The 23,576-nt window shown below is 40.3% G+C and overlaps 2 protein-coding genes across 3 annotated transcripts; one reads left to right on the forward strand and one right to left on the reverse strand.

The window, feature by feature from the left end:
- Positions 1-677: 677 nt before the first annotated feature.
- On the forward strand, positions 678-22,871 carry LOC122671518 (aspartyl protease family protein At5g10770-like). Of its 2 annotated transcripts, XM_043868777.1 has the most exons (4): positions 678-922; positions 3,602-4,849; positions 14,032-14,034; positions 22,859-22,871. In XM_043868777.1, coding segments are annotated over exons 1-4 (1,443 nt in total). In that variant the 5' UTR covers positions 678-732; the 3' UTR covers positions 22,861-22,871. The 2 variants fall into 2 exon arrangements, with proteins under 2 accessions (XP_043724712.1, XP_043724711.1); XM_043868776.1 differs by lacking the exons at positions 14,032-14,034; positions 22,859-22,871 and having other exon boundaries at positions 3,602-4,945.
- On the reverse strand, positions 9,407-11,989 carry LOC122671516 (tyrosine-protein kinase transmembrane receptor Ror-like). The gene is made up of 3 exons (XM_043868775.1): positions 11,569-11,989; positions 10,392-11,472; positions 9,407-9,734 (listed from the first exon to the last, which is right to left on the reverse strand). The coding sequence occupies exons 1-3, from the start codon at positions 11,940-11,942 to the stop codon at positions 9,414-9,416; spliced, it is 1,776 nt and encodes a 591-aa protein (XP_043724710.1). The 5' UTR covers positions 11,943-11,989; the 3' UTR covers positions 9,407-9,413.
- Positions 22,872-23,576: the final 705 nt, after the last annotated feature.

The raw sequence follows: 23,576 nt of genomic DNA on the forward strand, positions 1-23,576 counted from the left end.
ATTGAGTATAACTGGAGTGTCGTAACATGTGCACGATCAAACACATAACCATGCGATGGAGACCAACATGGGTCGAAATGACCAAAACCCTCCCCCTATTTGAAGAATTGAGTATAATTAGGGTATCATGCATGTGCACGATCAGACACATAACCGTGCGATGGAGACCAACATGGGTCGAAATGACCAAAACCCTCCCCCTATCTGAAGATTCGGGTATGGGTGGGGTGCCGTACATGAATCCCCACCCAAATAATTATGCTTCTTAAAAATTTAATTGGAATCCTATAGATAACTCCAATGGAAGATTCTAACTTCAACTAATTGGTTAACAGCAGATTTATTGTGACATTTCAACTGCATTTTTGCATTTCTTTGGGTTTGAGACTCATTAGCAAAACCAAACTCCCTAGAAGGTCTCAAGATGGTGACTCCATAAAGTCAGCAAAATCACTTTTGTATTCCCTTTTGCTGTTTCAGTGTGTGAAAGCACCCAAATAATGTATTATTATTCTCTATTTCATTTGTCTTAATAATCACTATAGACAAATGAAAGAGTCTTCATATAGAAATGGGTTGTTGCTGCTTGACAGGGTTGTTTCTTGAAAATTTCCATAAATTAGAAAGTTGTAGATCCTTCCCTCTATATATAGACCTTGAATGTTTGGTTGCCAATAAACAGAGCTGAGGGAAAGTGAAAATAATTGGTTAGAGAACCCAATACCCTCATCCATGGCTATTAACCACTCCTCCTTCCTTTTCCTTCTTCTTTCTATTTTTCTTCATTTCTTTCTCTTTGGTTGTTCAGAGAAGATTGAAGCCTATAAATTCGGAGAATTGACAGCGAATCTTCAACACCAGAGTCATGTTGTTTCACTCAAATCCTTGATGCCATCAGGAGTTTGTTCTACTCAAACCCAAGGTGATGATTTCTCTTATCTTTATGTTTGTGTTTGTATGTGTGGAATTTCATTACTCTTTTCAGTCCAACAGAAAATTCTTCTCTTATGCATTTGGTTACTAGAAAATTGTGTTTACTGAACAATTTGGATAAACCAGTAACTCTAGGAGTCTCTGTTGGATCATTTCACTGCTACTTTACTTTCCATGATACCAAACAACTGATTGGTCTTCAGTCTCTCAACTTGATTTTATTTTCCCTTTGCACTTCTTAGTACTTTTCATGTACTTCTGAAAGAGAAGACAGAGAGCCTTAAGAAAAAAATTGATTATAAAGTGTATCCAAGGCCTATTTGGTTGCTCCAAAGCTCTGTTCTTTTACAGAAGTATAGGAGTCTTTTTGTTGATTCTTTCTTTCTTTTTTTCAGTGTTGGTTTCAAAGGAAACTATGATGGAGAATAGAAGCTTCAACATTAGCCCACTACTGAGGAATCTAATAAGATATATAATTATATGAGTGATTCAAAAATAGGTTTGCCAAAAGGATGGTTGGTGGTTTAACACTAAAAAAGTCAATAGACCTCCTTTGGTTGATGCCAGCAGGGAATTTAATATCATAGTGTATGAAGTGGGTTAGTAGGGTTAGGCAGCTACGTGCCTTTTTCTTCCACTCAAGGGAAGACTTAAGCTTGTGTCCTTATGTAAAACCATTTATTATAAATTCTCATTCTCAATGATTTTTTAGGGGACTCTAGCTAGGCTACAAAGAAAACCCTATAGATCTCAATGATATATATGTTTTTAAATAAATCAGCCATAAATTTTCTTTTTGGGAGAACGTTTTATGTGCTGTAGCGTAGCAGGGGGTAGGTGGTCATTGCATCCACCCCCATGTGCCTAGGCGCAGGCTACGCTGCAACATAGAGTATAGCATCCCTTTTTTTGTTTTTTTTTTTTACCAAAAAAGTGTTTTTTGCTCAAACTCTAGAGCTTATCATTTCTTTGTGAAGAATCATTCTATTTTTACAAAAAAGATATGCAAGCAAACAAATAAGTTAACAATTAAAAAGATATCTAGTCGAATTTCCCTTCACCCATGGTAAAAGAAGAATTCGTTCATCATGGCATCGGTAGCATCGGCTGATCAAGGGGAGAAGTAATTTTGACCCCAAACAATAGGGGTGGGAGTTTTTGATAGAACAGGAGTTTTTGATAAGACAAAAATCCCATCACATGGGCATCGATACCGTCATGCTCAAAGGGACAGGTAATTTCGATCCCATACAATAGAGGATGGAAGTTTTGTAACAACGAAAAATCACATCATCAATGGTGAAGAAAAATTTTTGCCTCACCATAAAAATGCGAAGCTTGGTGCATTGATTTCCTTTTTAGATTCATTTTGGGGGGAGGGGAGGTGGGTGGTAGCTTTTGGTAGGAAAGTGGATGGTAGACTCTTATAGTTGTTGTCTCATCTTTTCTAGGTCGTTGGCTTGCTAGTGCTGTCTCATTTTTTCTCAAGTGGGACAGACTTGGCCCACGTAGAAGTGATAGGTGCCCTAGACTTGGACCCAGGTGATACAATTAATTTTTTTGAGCCTCTGATTTGACACGGGTGGCTCTTAGTCTTGATTATGACATAGATGAAATTAAATCAAATCCACATAATACTAGTTAGTTAATCAAATATTTTGTATCAAAAAAGGGATTTTCTTATTGGCAACTGCAAGTATCAAATGATTTATAATTTTGCTCTTTCATCCTTTTATTATAATATTTTTTTCTAATGTCGATTTGTAATAATGAATTAATGATAAATCATTTTCAAATTATTTTTGAAAATCTTTTGACAGTTTCATCATGGTAAAGCTAATTACCTTTAGATGATTTAATTGTCCACTACATATCAGTTCTGGTATTGCCTAAAATTTTGTAGACATGCATGTTATCCAAATCAACATTTATCAATAAGATAAGTTCAAATTATCTATTCTCCACCATATAAATATAAAGCTATGAAACTTAATTAATTGAGAATTTTACTTTGACTATTTTAAAATAATTTCAATCTTTGTAACTATTATGATATAAACACTAAAATAGTGAACCACACAATTAAGATAGGACCTAAAACTTGACATGTTAATGTATGAGGGCTTCCCATCCAATAATTGGTTTGATATAACCAATCCTCACATGGCAAAAGTTAGGCAAATGGCCTTTAAAAATAATTTTGCCCCTTATACTATAGATAACATAGAGGGTGGGCCTTGGTGCAATCGTAAGGTTGCTCCATTGTGATTAAGTGGTCACGGGTTCGAGTCTGAAAACAGTTTCTCTGCAAAAGCAAGGGTAAGGCTACATACATTATGACCCTCCTCAGACCCTGCAATGGTGCACTGGGTACACCCTATTTATACTATTGATAACATGTAAAATATAATAGGGAAAAAGTCCCCACACCTATAGTGTGGGGATCCTTTCTCACATTTTGATCATATGGTTCTACACCTGACTCTCTCTCTCTCTCTCTCTCTCTCTCTCTCTCTCTTATCTCTATCCCCCTTTTGATAAAACTGTTTTTCATGCCATGATTGGTGTGATATGGGAGATCCCCCTCTCCCCTACCCCCACCCCTAACCCCACCTTAAACAATATAATTACATTAACATAAGGAAGGCTACCTTCTATGCTTTTTCAGGTTCCAAAACCTCAAGCGGGCTACTGCAAGTAGCTCACAAAAATGGGCCTTGCTCATCATTGAAGAAAGGGAATACAAAAGTTCCTAACTTTCGCCAGATTCTCATTGATGACCAAACCAGAGTCAAATCCATCCATTCCAAAATCTCCAACCATAAAGACCCATTAGCAGATTCTGCTGTAAAAATTCCTGCTACCTCTGGACAATCCCTTGGGACTGGAAACTATGTTGTCAACATTGGAATTGGATCACCAAAGCAACAAAATACAGTAGTATTTGATACTGGTAGTGATCTAACTTGGATCCAATGTCAACCATGTGTTGTCCAATGCTATTCACAACAAGATCCCATCTTCAATCCTTCTTCATCCACCACCTATTCCAACATCTCATGTAACTCAGTTGCTTGTTCCCAACTCCAATCAGCCACAGGTAACACACAATCCTGTAGAAACACATGTATATACCTGATCCAATACGGTGATGGATCCTACTCTCAAGGGTACTTTGGAACTGATACATTAACACTCTCTTCTTCTGATGTCTTCCCCAAATTCCAATTTGGGTGTGGTGAGAACAATCAAGGTCTATTTGGTTCTGCAGATGGATTACTAGGCCTCGGTCGCGATCAGGTTTCGGTTGTATCACAGACTTCTCGAAAGTATGGAAAGCTATTCTCATATTGTCTTCCAGCATCAACTAGTTCTACTGGTTTTCTTGCTTTTGGTAGTCAAGTTGGTACCTCTTCTACTCAGTACACTTCACTAATGACAGATTCAAATAACCCATCATTCTATTTCCTAACTATAACTGGTATAAGTGTTGGAGGGAAGAATTTAGGTATTCCACAATCAGTTTTTACAACTTCAGGAACAATTATAGATTCTGGAACTGTTATTACTCGGTTGGCACCAGCAGCGTATTCAGCATTAAGTTCAGCATTTCGTCGGGCAATGACGAAGTATCGTACGGCGCCGGCGTATTCAATACTGGATACATGCTATAATTTGAATGGATACAGTACTGTAACAATACCAACTATAGCGATACATTTTACTGGAGGTACAGATTTGAATGTTGATCAGTCTGGGATTCTAGTTCAAGCAAGTTCAACTCAATACTGTTTGGCTTTTGCTGGAAATAATGCTTCTACAGATGTGGAGATCCTTGGAAATATGCAACAGCAGACATTTGAGGTGGTTTATAATGTGGCTAGTGGAAAGGTGGGATTTGGTGCTGGAGCTTGTAGTTAATTAAGGGATGTAGTTCTTATGTTGTAACTTCTTTTTCAGTATATTTGTTGAACTGTGGTTGTGGGTTAAACCCTTTCCCACATATATGTTTTCTGCAATTATTATAATGGGAATGGAAATCTACTATAATAGAGAAAATACCATTAGGTTGACAAATTATGCTTTGCATTCCAGTAAGAAACAACCTCAAGAGACTTGAAACTGGTGGGTGGGTGGGAGGAGCTGGACGATCCAGTCCAGCAAAAACAGGGGTGATTGGATCATTTCACAGGTGGGCACCCCTATGAAACAACCCCCCCCCCCCTGTTTTTGGTGGGCTGGATCCTCCAGCTCTTACCACAACTGAAGGAGAGCCAGATCTGGGGGGTGGCACGGTATTATCCGCTTTAGGTTGAGGACCACACTATGGGGCCAAGCTTGTGGCACTCACAAGGGGCAGAGTCAATATCTCTCAAGTTCTCTTTGGTGTTCCATTTCCAACTCAAGATGGAAACTATATTAATTTTTATTCTTGGAGAAGATTGATCAATAGCTGTGAGCTTGTGACCCAACTAAAAGATTAACTGGAAAAAAAACATAGATAATTGGTGAATTGAAAAAATAGCCTCTTCAACTATTCATCCAACGATGAGGAGGATTTGAACATGCATTCCCAGGTATTGACAGGTATTAAGATGAATGTTCAAATCCTCTCAACCGTTGAATGTGTGATTGGAGAAAAATTAGACACCAAGTAGTTAGAGAAGACCCAAATTCGGTGATGAAATGGCTTTAGTCCACTTTATTGGTAGGATAGTGGCTGGCCAAGAAGTATCTAGAAAGACAGCGTTTCTTGTTTACATTTGAGCCGTTTTCCTTGACTATTGGCTACACTTTAACCACTTCCTTCTATTACATAAGTTTGTTTAGATTCTTCCTGAATTGTGAAAAGTACACCCTCTTGGTGGCATGCATTCATAACCACCTTCGCTGTCAGCAATGCCCAAATTTGTTTTAACGGTGTCTGTTGCCCAATTATTTACTGCCACGTGTGCATATGGACTTGAAAAATGTTTCCTTTTACTTTCCGCGTATACCACATAGCCGTGTAGAAGAAAAAAAATCCAAGCAAGAAGAAGGCTGCGAGTACGAGTGTCAAACGGGTCTTTTCGGTCAATTTCAATATGGAAATAAGCGTGATCAAAACAAAATCGTTAAAGAACTTTGATTTTCAGTCCACTACAGTTTTGTTTTATTGACACCTCCAAGAACAAGGAGGCTCTTCGCTTTGGGCTAGTCGAACATCTAGTGTTTGCTTGATAATTTTACGGGTGTTTCTATTCTGGTTATGTACTGAGAAACAATAACACAGTTTTTTTATTTTCTGTACTGAGAAATCGTTTTTTACCCGCTTGGTAAACCTGTTCTTGGAAACAAGCAAAATTTTTTTTATTATTATTTTAAATTAACAAAAAGATATGTTTGTCACACTTTTCTAATTTTACAAAAGAGCATAGTGAACGAATATAGTAGTTTTTATCGGACATATTTTTCCAATTTTTAGCCAAGAAACATTCTATCAAAAGTCTTCCACGGAGCATAATTTTTTATTTATGTTTTAAAAAATAGTCACAAAAAACACTTTGTTATCAAGCGATTTTTAGGTGTTTTTCCATTTCTCATAACGGAAAAACACCAGAAACTATTTCTCGTAAGGTTATCAAGCGGGCTCCTAGTTTTTCAGTATCAGGTTAACACCGAGTTATAATGTTTTGTTTTCGGGCTTGAACCAAATGAAATCTTACATTCATAACCTGTAATGAGGAAAGATTCAGTTCCCAAGTCAAACAAATAAACAATCAAAAATAGGGAAACTGATTTATTGTGAATAAAGATGAATAAATTGTAAGGGGAAGATAACTAATATTGAAATCAATGGATAACTAATCAGTAAGAAAATAAGTAATATTGAAATCACAAAATAAACCCTACTATCAAATCATTAATTTAATTGTCCAACTAATTTTGTATAGTGAACAAAAAGATCAATAGAAGCATTGTTACAAATCAATTTTCCTATTCATAATCTCATATTCATTGATTTGTAACAATTCCCCTTACAACAAAAAATTTGTTTACTAATATTGAAATCAATATGGATAATCAATTAACCTATTCATAACCTCATACTCAATGACTTTTGTTTCGGTTTCATTTGATTCGATTTTCAGTTAGGATATCAGTCAGTCTGGTGTTGTCTGATTTTCAGCTATGGTTGTCATACTCCATTCCAAAACCAGTCCGATAAGCATTGATTTGATTCGATACGATTTTTTGGATCGATTTTACCCGTTTGGGCTAGGTTTTGACACCCCTAGCTGCCATGCTACATGGCATCGAGGCCCAGACACAGGAAGGGCGAAATGACTGCCCTGCCTCCTATGAAATGAAAAATCCCACTACTATTGAATGCCCAAGTTCAAGCTCTCATTGGCCTAACACTGGTGTAGGGACCACACAGCCTGGCAAGAATCCCCCTCCCAAAAATCAAACTAAAATTCAGTCAATGATATAGTTACACTCATAACTGTTTTTTTTTTTTTTCGGTAAACAAAGCTTTATTGATAAGACTCTGTAGAAGACATGGATTCCAAATTACAAGCTTCTAAAAGCCTCAGAGTCGAAATAGGCCAAACGGTCCTACATATCAAGGACTGGGCCTTCCTTGCAAGGGAGTCTACCAAACTGTTTCCCTCCTCCCTTGGAATATAGGTGAAAATACATGACTCTAAACTGAATGCCAAAAAAGAAATGTCCTGAATAATAGGAATCATTGTAATTGGCAGGTTGGTTTATTCACTGTTGAGAATAGAGATGAGGATTTTGTTGTCTGATTCAATAATCAGATGGTCCCAATTATCTTCAATTGCTTGGAGGATGCCCGATCGAATTGTCATTGCTTTGCCTATGCTTATTTTATATATTCTTTGTCTCTTTGTTTCATTGATATTTTGAATTCTCAATTGCAACAATTATTTTGTGATTTGAAAAGGTTGAAGATATGAGAGAGACAATAAAGAAATGTTTCAATGATTTTGATTTGGCTCTTTGGATTGATCGAACAGTAAAATTGTGCTTGCAGTAAAGTGATAGAGAATTGAGATTCCTTATTTGACTCTTTGGATTGAATAGTAAAATAGTGAGTGCAGTAAACCCAGTCCACAAGGTCGTGTTTAGCGCGTTGATCAAGTGCTCACTTGCTGAACGTTTGATCACAGGTTCAAGTCTTAGAAACAGTCTCTTTGGAAACAGGAGCAAGGCTACATACATTTGACCTTCCCCAGACCCTGCTAAACGTGGGAGCCTTATGCTCTGGGTGCAGCCTTTAGTAAAGTGAATTATTATTACTTAAGTATTTCTTCAATTCTCTTTTGTCCAAGGATTTCAGCTTTTGAAGAGTTTTCATGTTAGTTTTTTCATTCCTAGAATTAAGGCTTCTATAGATAAAAATGTTTGATTGAAAATTACCTTGTAGAACCAATGTGTAGATGAGAGATGACTAAACTATTAATCTCTTATTCTGTTACACTTTTTGAGACTTTTTATGTATCAACATACGACTATATGAGTTGAATTTGGGCTCCTAGAGAAACTCCCGTTGTCCTTATTTTGGGCTCAACATTGTAATAATGTTTGAAACAGTTCATGAACCAAAATCCAACCACCCATTAAAGGTCCTAAGTCTCAGGTTTGGAATTGGTGAGCTTATTAGTTCAGATAATCGAGAACCAGACTAATTGACACCTCTAATGGTGACTGTGGCTTAAAGAAAACTCGATCCCAAAAACATTATGCATTGGCCATGATGGCAAATCATCAATTTTATTACTTTATGAACAATGCATTAATTGTGAATGGACCCGAATCCAGCTATGAATAGTACAGTCCTATGGGCCCAGAACCCGTTTCCTGTCTAGAGGGAGTGGATTCGTTAGGGCCGGAGCATGTATACATACCAACATACCTTCACAAGCCACAAGAGACAAACAAACACAAGGGTCCATCCTACACCAATATCTTCTCTTTATTGAGGTTTTGCCCTTTACTCTTTTCCCTTCTCTGTAGAACTTAGGCATATATCTCTCTTACCTAGTCGGTTCCTTCAGTGCCCATAATCACAAGATTCCAAACACTAACAGGTCCAAACCTCTCTCTCTCTCTCTCTCTGGCTGCTTGTGCATGTGTGGGTGTGTGTAGTTAGTTCACTTTACATTAACAGAACAAATTTGATTTCCCCATAGGCCATAACCAAAAGAAGAAAAAAGAGTAAGAGAAAGAAAGGAGTTGATATGTAAATAGAAAACAAATGATGATATGGATATTCATATTAATTCCTACTAGCATAGCAAGGATATGCAATATATAATCTACACTTGGGCAAAGCAATACTGTGGTTTAAGGGCTTTCTTCCTCTACCTTTTGTTTTTTGTACACAAACATCCTCCACCCCCTTATTTACCTTTTTCAACCATGGATTATAACTTCCATCTTTCCAGCTTTCCACAATTCCCCTACTATTGCTATTGCTGTTGCTGTTGCTGCTGCTGGATGTAGTTGTTGGCATTGTTGGAGCGCATCAATATCGCCAAGATTTCAGAGAATTGAGGGCGCTTTGAGGGGCAATTGTTCCAGCATTTCATCATCAAAGATCGCAGCACTTGTGGACAATCCTTAGGGATCTCTGGTCTCAGCCCACATGCCGCAATCCCAACAGCTGCTTGCACTGGCGAATAAGCCGCATAAGCTGCCTCTCCTGTCACCATCTCCCACACCACCATCCCAAAACTATAAACATTACTCATCCATGTCTCTGTCACACTCTCAGGATCCCCTGCTATGATCTGCACTCAAAAGCAATAAAAACCCACAACCCATATCAATGAATTGATGACTCTTCCCACCAAACAAAACTACCTTCCCTCAGTTCCCTGTTGCTTCCATTAGTGGACCATTACTACTCAGCAGTAAACACAGAAGGCAAAAGTAAAACAAAGTCCATATTTTGGGCTAGAAGAAATGAAGAATTGTATCTATCTATCTATACAGCCTACAACAGTGACTAATCTAAGGTGGTATCTTTACAAGACATTCTCTTGCATTGTCAACCTTAGAGCTGAGATTTCAAAAGGTATGTTTGGTTTTGGTGGGATCCACTAATTAATCCCATTTGAGTGAACGTAGCACTAGTGAGACCAAGATGATTAGTTTAATTGAAATATTTAAATATGCTAAGATAAAGGGAAACAGCAAAATTGAAGGTGGAAAGCAAATGTAATTATGAATGAAAACTAGGCATTCCTCACGTTTGACCTTTCATCAAACAGTTCCATGACAAGGAAAGTATTAGAGATGATTCATTGGATCTAATTTATACTAAGCAATACAGCTACAGTAACTAAGATGAATCATCAAAGATGGGATTCTGACCCAGCCAAAGATCAGGTTTTTTTCAGATTAATCAGAAATTGCGAGCTATTCAGAGTGGGTAAGGAACGAACCTCAGGAGCTAGCCAGCGGTAACCGTCAGTTTCATACTCTGTAACCTCTCCGTTGTCCTTGCAAGCCGTGACAATGCCCATGTCCCCAACACAAGCATGACCTTGTCTATCAAACAGGATTCTGTGTGTGTTGAGGTCTCTGTATGCAATATCATGGTCGTTCATGAACTTCATCCCTTCTGCAACATCAATTGCAATCCTTAATATTTCCTTAGTCTGAAGTTTCCTGTTCTTTTGTATAATCTCCTGAACTGATCCCCCTTCCATCATCTTGGTCACAACACACAACCCATGAGTTTCTTCAATGCAGACGCCATGGAACTGTAATATGTTTCTGTGCCCACAAGTCATCAGCTCCAAGACATCTCTCCGGAGCTCAAACTCGTATGAACAACCCTTCTCACACCCTTTCAGCTTCTCGATGGCTACTCGTTTGCCCTTATAAACACCCTTGAAGGAAGTTGGTCCGATCTGATCAATGAACTCAACCTGATCAGAGTTCAGAAGCCATTTCCCAATCTCATCCCCACCCGATCGGATCGTCTGCCATTCATCAACAGAGACAACGTAAGAAGTTTCAGGAAGTGGACTAGAGAGCTGGACCTTAGGGTTCGAGTTCCCAGCGCCATTTCCGTAACTCTGTTCACCTTTCTCATCGTCCGTCTCAAAGATTTCTCGGCCCTTCGTATTCTCCTCCTGGCACCCGCAGAGCCCGAATGGCAGCTTCATTGTCCCCGGTTTAGGCTTCTTCAGGGAAGATTTCAGGGCGCTCTCGATCCGAATCTTGAAATGTTTTTCATGCCCAGATTGAACCAGAACAAGAATGACCCCAAGAGTAAAACCCTTCTTCTCAAAGATCTGGGTGTTCTTGCAACAAATGGCTGCATTATCAAGTGCTCCCGACAGCGTGGGCCATGAAATCGAAGAGTTACAAGCGAATGTGAGTTTGAAAACAGATCCCTGGGTGTCATCGTCAGATACTTCTTGAATCAAAATTGCTGGGTGGTCGTCAACCGCTGCCTGCTCAATCAATCGAATGTGAAGAAAAACTTCTTTCATGTCGAATCCGGCTTGAGCATAGCTGTCAACGACAATGGAAGGAAAAAATATCTATAAAACAAATTAAAAAAAAGAATCAGGAAGAGAATCGAAATCAAAAGTTCAAATTAATTTCAACCTGAAGGGTAAAGAATCGAAATGCTTGCGAATGTTGGTAATGAGCTTCTCTGGAAGTTGACTACCAGGGTATAGTTGGGTAAGATTCCTTACAACACCACCCCACACAAGCTTTCTAGAACTCTCAATCCTCGTCGCCGGTGTATCACGAACTGAATCCAGATTCAAAGTATTCTTAAGCGAAGTAATCGCTTCAACCACATTGCGGCTCAGCCTCTGCAATCTCTTCTGTACAACCGATGATTCTTTGCTTGGCTGTACAGGAGAAGCTGCTGAGAAAACCTCTGATCTGTCTTGGGTTTTCATTAGAACCTGCTCTACCAAATCTTCGTCAGTACTGGTCCGACTAGACCAGCATTCGAGAGCTGCAGCCATGGCGTTAATCTGGAAAACCAAGAATAGGGCTCACAGCAGTAGTAACGAGAAGGTTTTATTAATTGGTTATCTGTGAATCTCCATTTATTCTCACCTCAGAGTTAAAAAGATGAGAGACAATGAGGTCGATGTGTTTATGTTTTAATGTCTCCGTTGCTTTCACTGTGAGAAAGAAAGGTGGGAACTGTTCTTTTTAGTCTTTTACCACTTTAGATTTGGTTATTAATTGTCGTTTTTTGTCGATGATATTGTATGACGCATGTGCAGGGATTCGTGACTACAATGAGCTAATTTGATTCCAATCCAACAGTTTAATGAATTTCATCACAAAAAAAGCCTGTTGAACCAAGTTCCCAGATTTGTGATCAGTGATGGGTCCCATAAAAAATGTATTTTAAATCCATCAGGTAGGAACCTAAAGCCACGTGGTAAATATAGGACATGTGTCCCCATTATCTTTATTTGGTGGTCGGTGTCAAGGGTGGAACATGTGGAGTGGTTAAAACGACATCATTAAAGGTCATTAATTTGGTTCAATTTTCGTGCGGAGAGAGACTGAAAGGCCCCGCGGCCTAACGGTGTCAAATGGTCGGGTCGGTCTGGTTTGGTTTCGATCGGGCTAGTTGAATTTGAAACCAAATCAATAAGGGAAGTTTTGGTCCAGTTTGAATATGGTTTATTTCGGTTCTCTTATCCCGGCTTGTTACATAATTATATCAAATCACATGTTTTTTATGATTTTCATGTTGGTACTGGTTTTATTGGTTTGGGTTCAGTTCAATCTGATTTTTCATGTTCTATGTGGTTTTGATCGCTTCGATTTCTAGCTGGTTCCACAATACCTCAATTTGAAACCAAACCAATAAAGGATCAGCTCGGTTTAGGCTCTTTCAGTCTGCTCGGCCCAGTTTCACTAGTTCAATCAATGGTTTGACACCCCTAGCCGGGCTTGAGCGGTTGAGCCTGATTCCCTGGTTTACTCCAAAATTGGGTCTCAACCCTCACTCCCTCAGGATTTTAGCTAGGAATCAGTATTTGATCGGTTGTGTTGCGTCAAGAAAATCTCCACAAGTTATCCCTCTGCGTTGTAGCCTGCACAGAAGAATAAACGAAGACACTAGAGAACCGGTTTTCACCAAAGAGGGACCCTCCGATGCCTAAGTCAGATCTCACTGAGCAACAATTGAGAATAATTCAGATAATCTATGTGTGTTGTTCTACTTAAGTTTATATAGGGGTTATGGTTGGTAGAGGCGGTGAAGGTGGATCCCAATATGGTAAACTGTATTTTTGGTAAGAGCGTTACTAGTAGAGTCCCTTTAGGAGTGTGATCCCTGTTTCATAGGGATTGAGGGGTGCTTTTCGAATAGTTTCCTTAATGGAGTAGATTGACGCAAGGCAAGAATAATCCGAGCCATTATGATGTATCGTGCCGTTTTTAGTAGGCTCCATATAGGAATAGAACACGGGAGTGACTTAGTACTCTTTGCCCATTATAGGGTCGTGATCCCCTGGTTACGTGGCATAATCCCATTGGGTGGTTATATTTAGGTTTAACATAAGCCCCCCACTCCGTCGAGGCCAATAGTGCTTGTCGGAGTAAGCGTGTTGGACATTATTTTCAATGTTGTTTGTCGAATGGCTTTGCTGTCATTGCTTTTGATCCGACCGAGCAGTTTCTTCTATGTCTTCAACCAAGTGGCTTCTTCTACGCCCTCGGCTGAGTGGTTTTGACTAAGCTCTCGACCAAGCGGCTTCGTCCATACTAGTGGTTTTGGTGTTTTATGTTTCTCTTCGAACGACAACGTTTATATCTCGTCTCTTACACCAGAGCAACAGCAGAATACGCAAAGAAGAACAAGGACGAAGAACACGAAGAATGCCCATGGCTGAAAGTGCCAACAATTTATAAGACAACCGACGGTGTGGATCAAAGAAGGGTTGACGGTCCCGATCTAAAAGAGTTGCAGAACATTTAAAGCACCCCACCAAAGAACAACTACCAAAAACATGTGGCACCAATGCATTGGGACATGTCTTAACTTCCATCAATTCCAGAGGACCTCGAAAAGGTGCGAAAACCCCTGAGAGTGTGACGATTGAAAGATTGCACCATGTTGCATTCATTAAGAGAAAGGTACAGGGGAGGTGAAGTGAAAGAGACAAAAAAGAATCTCTTATACATATCGTCACAAAAACGCAAAAATAAGGTTGGATTAATTTAAAGGGAGAGGGATGCCCACCCAATCAAAATTCAGCAACCTGGCTCGGAAAACATTATAAATATGGTGAGCACCTTTACAATACTGCTGATTGCCGAAGTACTGACGACCAGGAGAACACTCAAGCTACTCTACCTCGTGCCTAACAACGACTCTTTTCTCCGTCTCTACCCAAACCCGAACGGTGTCAACTATCTCCTGGGTAAACTCGAGACGATAGGCCAGATCATCCACACGAGCGTTGGCATAAAACAGGTCCGTCCGGCTCCCCGTAAGAGATTCCTCTAATCCTCTTATCTGCTCCTTCAATTCTTCAATCTTTCCTTCGAGCAACCGGGCACATTGCACATCCTTAAGAGCATTCGCCTAAAACAAATCCAACTCGCGCTCTATGAGGCTTGTTTCCAGTTTCCTCACTTGTTACTTCAAAGACAAAGGGATGTAGCGCGCTTGGAGAGTTTCCAATTGAAACTCCAACACTGTCACCTGACTAACATGATCTATGAAACCAATGGCGATTTCTGACTGCGCGGGAATTTGAGAAAGAGCTTGTACGTGTGACATCAAAAGACCTTAAACAAAGGCTGGCGAAGAGAATGAACAATGGAAATAGCGCAATCCATTATAAAATAACATTCATTACAGGGGGAGGGGCAACACATGCCGAACAAAAAAAAATTAACAACTCGACGACCTCTTTATGTTGATCGTTGTCTCGCCGCTCGGAGATCTAGTCGTCGCCTTCACCCCCTTTCCTCTCCCCAACTTTAACATCCTCACCATCGACTGGGGGATCCTGATCAACGCACATGGCACGACAGCCTTTATAATTGAAGTTCGGGAGCAATTATAGAATATATTCCCGCAACTGCACCCCGGCCTTAACATAAAACTCTACCCCGACATCAGCACATACATCCTTGAAAGCCATAGAGTTCTTGTAGTCCTCCACCGTCTAAGCAGCAATGTCAAATTCTGCATCCTCTGTGGCCTTCAACAGTCCCTAAAGCCGCTCCACGTGCATCTATGCATCATACCTCACCTAGCACTCCTTCTCCAGCTTCACCAGGGCCTCCCCTAACTTGGATTCCACCTTAGCCAAGTCAGACTCCAGCCTCTTGGCATGAGATTCCTCTGTGGCAAGCCACTAAAAAACGGACTTGACTTGCTCCTCCAGCTTCTTCCTCTCAACCTCGAAGGCGGTCAGCGCACGCCATATCTCTCTCGCCCTCGACCTTGATGAGAGAACCTTTTAGGTCCTCCACATCCTGCATCAACGCAGCATAGCTAGCATCGAAGTCGTCAACCCAATCAAAAGTATGGGAGAGTGTGGCCATGAGCTGCAACAAAAAGAAGGGGTTAAAAAAAAAAAAAAAGTGGAGAGGGAGAGAGATGGGAAAGGCACCGACTCAAGCAGCATTAACCCTCCCTCAATCAATTATGGCTTGGGGAGTTTTTTCCTTTAAAGTCTGCCAATCATACGATAGAACACATCCCTTGGTCCACTTGATGGCCACACCTCCACCATGCTTGAAGACTCTGTCCCCCATGGTCAGACCCCAATCAGGAACATCGAGAGCAACCATCTCAGAAGGCAGTCATCACTGCGCAACCCAGAAGGAGTAAGTTTGACACCCGAAACCCCCTTGTTAGCGGATGGAATCATGCGAAGATGAACAACCTAATGGGCAGGAGCATAAAGATCAAGACAACGGAATCATCATCTAGATCACCCAGAGCAAAAATCTCCTTTGCCTCAGAACTATGGGCAACGTTGGGAAGATCCCCAATGGGAACATCAGAAACTGTACAAGAAGGAGAGGTAGCCGAGCTGACACTCATGGAAGCACGAACATTCCTTTGAGAGGATGCATCTACCCCCCTCTTCTTGGACTGGGCAGACTGCCCAGTCTTAGGCAGTGCATGGTCTTTGCCCCGAACGGCCTGACCAGAACTAGCGGCAAGGATGACCTGAGAGGAAAGACGGGCACAACATCTGATCAGTGCAACTTCGACATCGTCATCATTAAACGCCATTGCAAAAAAAAAAAAAAAAAAAAAAAAAGAAGAAGAAGAAATGGTCAAGAAACACAGATCCAGGCAACACGGGAAAAGGAACAACGGGAAGCTCACTAGGACTAAGGTCAAGACGATATAAGTGACCCTCGGTCAGATCACTAACATCAAATGGCTAGGACGCCTCCATCAGGCGAAGGGTCTCAGAATCTTCATCCCTAAGGACAACATTTTAATTCACCTCCATAATCAAAGGTTGACACCAAACGTTCCCGAGCAGGAGATCCTCCAAGCCAGAAACAAAAAAAAAAAATAGCGATTCCTCCATCCCTTAACCAAAGAGTCCCATCCCTTTACGTGATCAACCTTAGGGCGTTGGCTGAGGCTGTACCATCCCTTCTCTTGTAGGGTCTAAAGGTGATAGAGGTGGCAAAAAAGGGAAAGGGATAGCGGACGGTCTAGGCTTATGGAAAAGGCCATAAACCCCAAAAACTCATCCAAGAATTGGGGACAAGTTGAGCAGGAGCTATCTGATAATGGTCCAATAGCTCCCTCATAAAACCCTGAACAGCTCCACACATCGGGAACCGAAAGCCCTCAGATAGCACATATGTACATACACAAAGTTCCCCTTCTGAGGGAGTACAGGCAGACTCCCCTAACTCCCCAGGCACAGGGAGCCTAAGAACAACATCGGCAGGAGATGGAACTCGTCCCTGCAATGTTGCAACTCTTCCTCGGTCAAAAGGCAAGGATGATCAAGAGCCACCCAACGAACAAAGAAGGCAATACCAATGCCTCCACCAACGACAGGCATAGTTGGAATTGCCTCACCATAAGTTAAGGCGCCCTTTGGGGAAGGCAAGAGACTCCTATAATCAAGAATCTCAAACTCTGGGTTCCTACGGGGGATTAAGCCCTCACTGGGATACAACATCTGATTGGTAGAAGTCAACACGGTAGCAGAAAGGGGACAATCCACATTAAGAATCTGACGTGAAGAAGAAGAAGAAGGCAAAGTAGAGGCCATTTACAACAAGGGAAAAACCAAAGTAAAATGCAGAAACTGAAAGGAAGACAGAAAAGCTTATTGGCTGAAGACTTGCGGAGAGAGAGGGTCGATGCAAGAAAATTTGAACTCAGCCAAAAGAAACCCTAGCATGCAGAACACAGGCACAGTGGAAACCACTCTAGGAGCACTTAAAACCTTCAGAACTAAGAGAGAAAATGCAGAAAAGGTAAAGAAAAATAAACCAATGAGGAAGAAAATTCAAAAAGGAAGGAAAGGCAGAGAAGATATGAAATGGAGCAATAAATGCTCCACAAAATTCGCACCCATGAAATGAATATACACACGTGCGAAGAGGCAAAATTCAAAAAATGAAAAAACATCCTTTCACCTCCCCTACACCGAGCAGCATGCCTATAAACGTGGCACACAACATTTAGCCCAACTAAGCACATCAGCATCCGTACCGACGGTTTCGGCGGCCTTGAAGCGATATGCACCATAACTTCGTGGCAACTGGACTGACAACAAGACCCACTATACACTTTACCACGGAGTTACGTAGCTTAGATCACCAACTCCCAAAGGACATCAAAGGATCGCGCCTCCAAGAGACGAGATATAAATGTTGTCGTTTGGAGAGAAACATAAAACACCAAAACCGCTCGGTCGAAAGTATGGACAAAGCCACTCGGTTGAGGGCATGGTCAAAACCACTCGGCTGAGGGTGTAGAAGAAGCCGCTCGGTCGAGGACATAGACGAAACTGCTCGGCCGAGAGCATGGCCAAATCCACCAGGTCAAAAGCAATGACAGCAAAGCCGTCCGACATACGACATTGAAAATAAAGTCCATCACGCTTACTTCGACAAGCCCTATTGGCCTTGACGGAGTGGGGGGTTTATGTTATACCTAAATATAACAACCCAATGGGATTATGCCATGTAACCAGGGAATCACGACCCTATAACGGGCAAAGAGTACTAAGTCACTCATGTGTTCTATTCCTATAAGGAGCTTACTAAAAATGGCGTGACACGTCATAATGGCTCGAATTATTCTTGCCTTGCGTCAATCTACTCCATTAAGGAAACTATTTGAAAAGCACCCCTCAATCCCTATGAAACAAGGATCACACTCCTAAAGGGACTCTACCAGTAATGCTCTTACCAAAAACAAAGCTTACCATATTGGGATCCTCCTTCACCGTCTCTACCAGCCATAAGCCCTATATAAACTCAGGTATAACCGCACACACACAAATTATCTGACTTAGGCATCGAAGAGTCCCTTGCTGGTGAAAACTGGCTCTCAAGTGTCATCTTTATTCTTCTGTGCAGGCTACAATGCAGAGGGATAACTTGTGGAGATTTCTTGACGCAACAAGTCGATACCTATCGGTATCATCTAACACTGATTTCGATACCAAATTAATGATACAGTACAACCAAAGGAATACTATTGATATCAAATCTTTGTGAGCAAAAACACCTAGTACGACTAATATGGATCGATACGTATCGGTACAATATCAGTTTCAGAACCGATCACCAATCTAATAGCATTCCACTAAAATTATGCTCAACCTTCCCCTTTTTTTTCATAATGTAATTTATTGAAATTTTTTATAGGGTAGGGGGGATCACGGACCGGATGAGGAATAGGACGTCCCGAACTCAAAACCTCATTGGGTTAGCTAGGCTCTATTGCACCAGCAACTGTCCTCGTAATTTATTGATATTTGGGACGTGAAGAACCTATGATTTCTAAATCACAGAGCTCATATAGTTAGGGAGTGGATAAGGGTCAAGGGTGTCAAGTTGGGACCAAAACTAAGAATTGTCACGCCAAAAGTAATGGACCATCCCATTAGTAAACGAGATAGTATTGGGATATGATTTTGGTTTCAAATAATAAATGGGGCAGGATTCCCAACGGTACAAGTACTGAACTGGATGAAATCGAAACTACCAATACCCTTTGAAAACGAATATTTCATGGTCTTGTGTTTAAATTGGGTATTTTCTCTTATAGAGCTTTCAACTGATGGACCTTTAGTTTTATTTCTATAAACTTTTTTAGTGTTAAATCCATATATTGGCTTGTTTATTTCATCCTCAATAACTCTTAATCTTCATTTTAAGAAGCTTACATGTGATCTTACGGAGTTTGAAGAAGTAAAACCATGAAATCCATCATGGTTTCATATTCTAAGTTGCTTTCTAAAGTAAGAATCACGTTAGATCTCATAATAGTAAAAAAATCCACAAGACTAATAATGAAACAATCTCGTTAGGAATCATTAAAGTTCTTCTCCCTTTTATATTGTGCCTAGAACTGTTTAGGAACCGGTACTATCCCATCCCGTTAATAATTGGGACTAGCAGGACCTATGTTTGATCCCGTTAACTAAATGGGACGATTCTAGGATTGGCACCTTTGGTACCGATACCTATATGGGTATGAACCCGTCCCTTCAGTTCCAATCACCACAAGATTCCAAACACTAATAGGTCCAAACTCTCTCTCTCTCTCTCTCTCTCTTCTGGTTACTTGTGTTAGTTCACTCCACATTAACAGAACATATTTGATTTCCCCAGAGGCCATAACCAAAAGAAGGAAAAGAGTGAGACAGAAATTACTTGATACGAAAATAGAAAACAAACGATGATATGGATGTTCATATTGATTCCTACTAGCATAGTAAAGATGCAATATGCAATCTACACTTGGACAAGAGTTGTGTAGACTTGGCCAAAGTAAAAAGAGTGACAGGAGGTTGATGTGTTTAATTATGTTTAATTTTTGTGTCTCTTTCACTGTGAGATAGAAAGGTGGAACTGTTCTTTTAGGCTTTTACCACTTTAGATTATAGTTGGAAAATTGGGTTCTAACTGGGACGAGTCATCCGAGTCGAGTCAGAATTTTAAAACACTTTGTCTAGAATCATATAGACTCAATCAAAATTTTAAAAAAAAAATTGACAAAACTCAATCATAAATCATCCGAGTCAAATAAGATTTGATATTTTTACCCAAGTCATGACAAACTCGGTGGGCTATTGGATATTTGTGTTATCAAATAGCTATAAACAAGACACAACCCATTCAAATATCCATTAACACTACAACTTTGCAAACTAACTGATCCCAGCTCCCAAAAATCCTTAATTCCTTCACCCCAATTTTTTGTTGAAACCGAGGGTTTGGTCTGTTTTGATTCAACTCTTTGATTCTTACTCTCTCTTCCAGGGCTTGGGATTTTACTTCAGGACAACAAGAATTGATCATGAACTGCCAACATTTAGTTCAAGAAGTTTCTTATCATATTACAATTCCTCTCATGCAATTGGTCGAATACTTTTCCATGCATTAGATCATCAACAATTGAACAACGTAACTTGCATGCAAGGTCATCACTTTGTGAGGCTTTGATGTTTGTTTACACTGATTCTACTAAAAAAAAAACGCCTCGAAGACATGATTTGACCCATCTGCCTCCTCATAAAATGATAAAATTTAAATACCATTTTTATTCTTATTACATCTTCAAACCTAAAATCCCCAAATTGAAGTTTTTTTTCTTTCAAATAGGGTGTCAATCGTTAGGGGATCCAGATCTCCTACGGCCCAGCTGCCTGTAGCAGCCTGTGCGACGTGACAGGGCCGTGCGCACAATGACCGCCTTACCCCCGCTCAGGCAAGACACTGGGCAGGGGGTAAGGCAGTCATTGTGGGCGCGGCCCAGTCTGCGCCACACAGTCTGCTACGGGCAGCTGGGCCGTAGACGATCTGTATTGACCGTTATGGGTTTTGCTGCATACCCATCTCCGGCTAAGGTGAAGGAGATAGAAGTTTCCAACAGACAACATATAACCCTACAACTCTCTCGCGATACGGTCAATCCTGCTGCGTGATGTTGGAGGCTGTTGGATACAGGGTTTTTCTTCCAAGTTGGTCTGTCAAAGGTATGCGAGGAAGAGAACCCGTTTTATTCCCAAGTTGGTATGCGACGAAGACCATTGAAGAAGATGTCAATAGGGTGGGGCTAAAACACCTTATTCTTCTAGTCCTCTAGTGTTGAACCTACCAAAAGCATCACCCACATCAACATCTCTTCATCATCATCACCATATTCATATGAAGAAGATGTCCACAGGCTTTCTTGAACGATTGCGGCCCCTGTTCATGTGCTGCCTCACAGTACTTATAATCAGCAACTGCAACTCTAGAGCACCACCATTGCTTCTCATCTGTCCTACGACACCTCCTCGGCTTGGGATCGGTGTTTCCAGAGAAACCCAGATGGAAAAAACCCCATCTCACTACACCCAAATAATTGAAGCAAAATGAATTATATGCCCTGGAAAGGTTAAAAAAAATTGGAGAAATAATAATGGACAAAGCATGTTTGTTTGGGATCAAATTTTGCTGATACACTACAAGGCTGGCAGCCAAAGAAATGAGATCTTAAAAGGTATTTTAAGAAAATAAGAAAGCCTAGGAGGGTATTTATGAACCCAATGATGAAGTGAATTATTCCATTTCCTTGGTTGCCAACCTTGTACAAAAACTTTTCATAACCCAAGCCTGGTACAGAAAACCAGAACAATGTAAAGAAAAGAAATTATTTAAAGCCATAAAATAGGAGTTGATGATGGTGTTCGCTTATGTTGGGTTAAAATCGGTTTGTGGACTTGGATAACTGCAACTATTGCAAATCTTAACCCATCAATTCCCCTGTCTCCAACTCTGAATACCAAACAAACCAGTCATACGCAGGATCACTAGTGACACAGCTTGTGCCAACTTTATGGGCTGGTCTCGATTTTGCAGCTTGCAGATCGTCGGATTAGAGAGATTAGTGCAGCTGCAGAGTCATCGGAGTTGGTCATAGGTTTCGCAACTTGAAGGTCTCTGAATTTGAGAGATTACTCCTTGCAAATTGCTAGAGTTGAAGACAGGTTGATATATGCAAGTCACCAGAGAAGAAAGAGGTGATATGGAAGATGAGATTGGAATGATGGAAGGTTGAGGAGATACCTCAAGGTTTTGTAATGTAAAGGTAAAAGGGTAAAACTACACTAACAAAGGGTAATATGGCCACTTATGAATGTTTTGCTTCAACTAACGGTTTCAACTTAACGGACTGGGGTTACTTGTAAGCCCCACCACAGTCCAGGGGAGGTCCATATAATTGTTCAATACACAAGAGGTGTTTATAATTAGAGCAAAGTCCGAGGGAGGGGGCATGTAATTTGCTAAAATAAATATGAATGAAAATAACATACACTGCAGTCTAGTAAATCGTTGATCCGATGGAAACACTTCTTTATTGCGCTTTTTGCTTCTAAGGTTTTGTTTATGCTCCGATCTTTTCTTCCATCTTGTTGTTCTATAGAAACAATGGATTTTACATTCTGGGAACTTCCTGAAGTAAAATGGAATAGCTTCAATAATGATAACGATCTGATGATAATGATATTATTAACAACAAGAACTATAAAGTAATAATAAATACAGACAACCAAGTCAATGAGAGTAAAAGATCTTCTAAATCAATGATAGATAGTGAAAACTTAGTAGCTCCTAAACCTATTACAAATTAATATATTTGTCAGACTGGCACTAGAGGATTAATGTTATTACAAGTCCAATTTGTCTGACTTAGAAAGTGATATCACACAATGTAAACCCCACATTCAAAGAAAACCAAAAATTGGTCTTGGCATCGAGTCCCCCCCTCTTGCACATTGTAGTATTGGTTAGCACTGCCCCCTCTACTGGGTCCCATCCCCACAACTCTACTCCTTCACTCCCGCACCCCTGGCTGCTGCCTTGGGAACCCACCCAATGGCCTACGGGTTGGTTCATGTTCTTTATTGAAAAAACTTCTAATAAAGGAAGCTAAAGAAGACACCCCTCTCAAAGCTTACTGATTGCACTACTATTAACAAAACAGCAATCCTAAAAATAAAATTGAGGGTTTTCTGAAAAGCAATTCTCATCATTGATTGTCTACAAGAATGTCAAGAGTTTTCAAGGTTCTTATATTGATGTGGACTTCAAGAATCAAGAGGAAAGAAAATAAAAAGGGACTTATGAAGCCCATAAACAGGATGATGGGGTCCATTTTAGTGTCTTCATATATTAAGTGGAGGAGAAAGGTTCCCTAGTCTGGAAAAACCATATAACTTACCCGGTCTGCACATCTAGTTGCACTAAGTGAAAGGAATTGTAGAAATTCATATAATTGGAAATTTAGAAAATGATATGTATCCACCATGTATCAAATTTCAATCTCAAATTCAATTATTTACCCTCCCAAGTATGTGTATGCATCTTTTTTGTAACCCAAGCACCCTCCTTGTAGTCTGGAATTTCTTACA

This window comes from Telopea speciosissima, chromosome 8, assembly GCF_018873765.1.
Source record: "Telopea speciosissima isolate NSW1024214 ecotype Mountain lineage chromosome 8, Tspe_v1, whole genome shotgun sequence".
Taxonomy (NCBI): domain Eukaryota; kingdom Viridiplantae; phylum Streptophyta; class Magnoliopsida; order Proteales; family Proteaceae; genus Telopea; species Telopea speciosissima.

Coding starts and splice junctions, on each gene's coding strand:
- LOC122671518 (XM_043868777.1), top strand. CDS start 733: ATGGCTATTAACCACTCCTCCTTCCTTTTCCTTCTTCTTTCTATTTTT. Junction 923..3,601: donor TTGTTCTACTCAAACCCAAG/GTGATGATTTCT, acceptor ATGCTTTTTCAG/GTTCCAAAACCTCAAGCGGG.
- LOC122671516 (XM_043868775.1), bottom strand. CDS start 11,942: ATGGCTGCAGCTCTCGAATGCTGGTCTAGTCGGACCAGTACTGACGAA. Junction 11,473..11,568: donor TTCGATTCTTTACCCTTCAG/GTTGAAATTAAT, acceptor TGTCGTTGACAG/CTATGCTCAAGCCGGATTCG. Junction 9,735..10,391: donor ACCGCTGGCTAGCTCCTGAG/GTTCGTTCCTTA, acceptor TTTTGAGTGCAG/ATCATAGCAGGGGATCCTGA.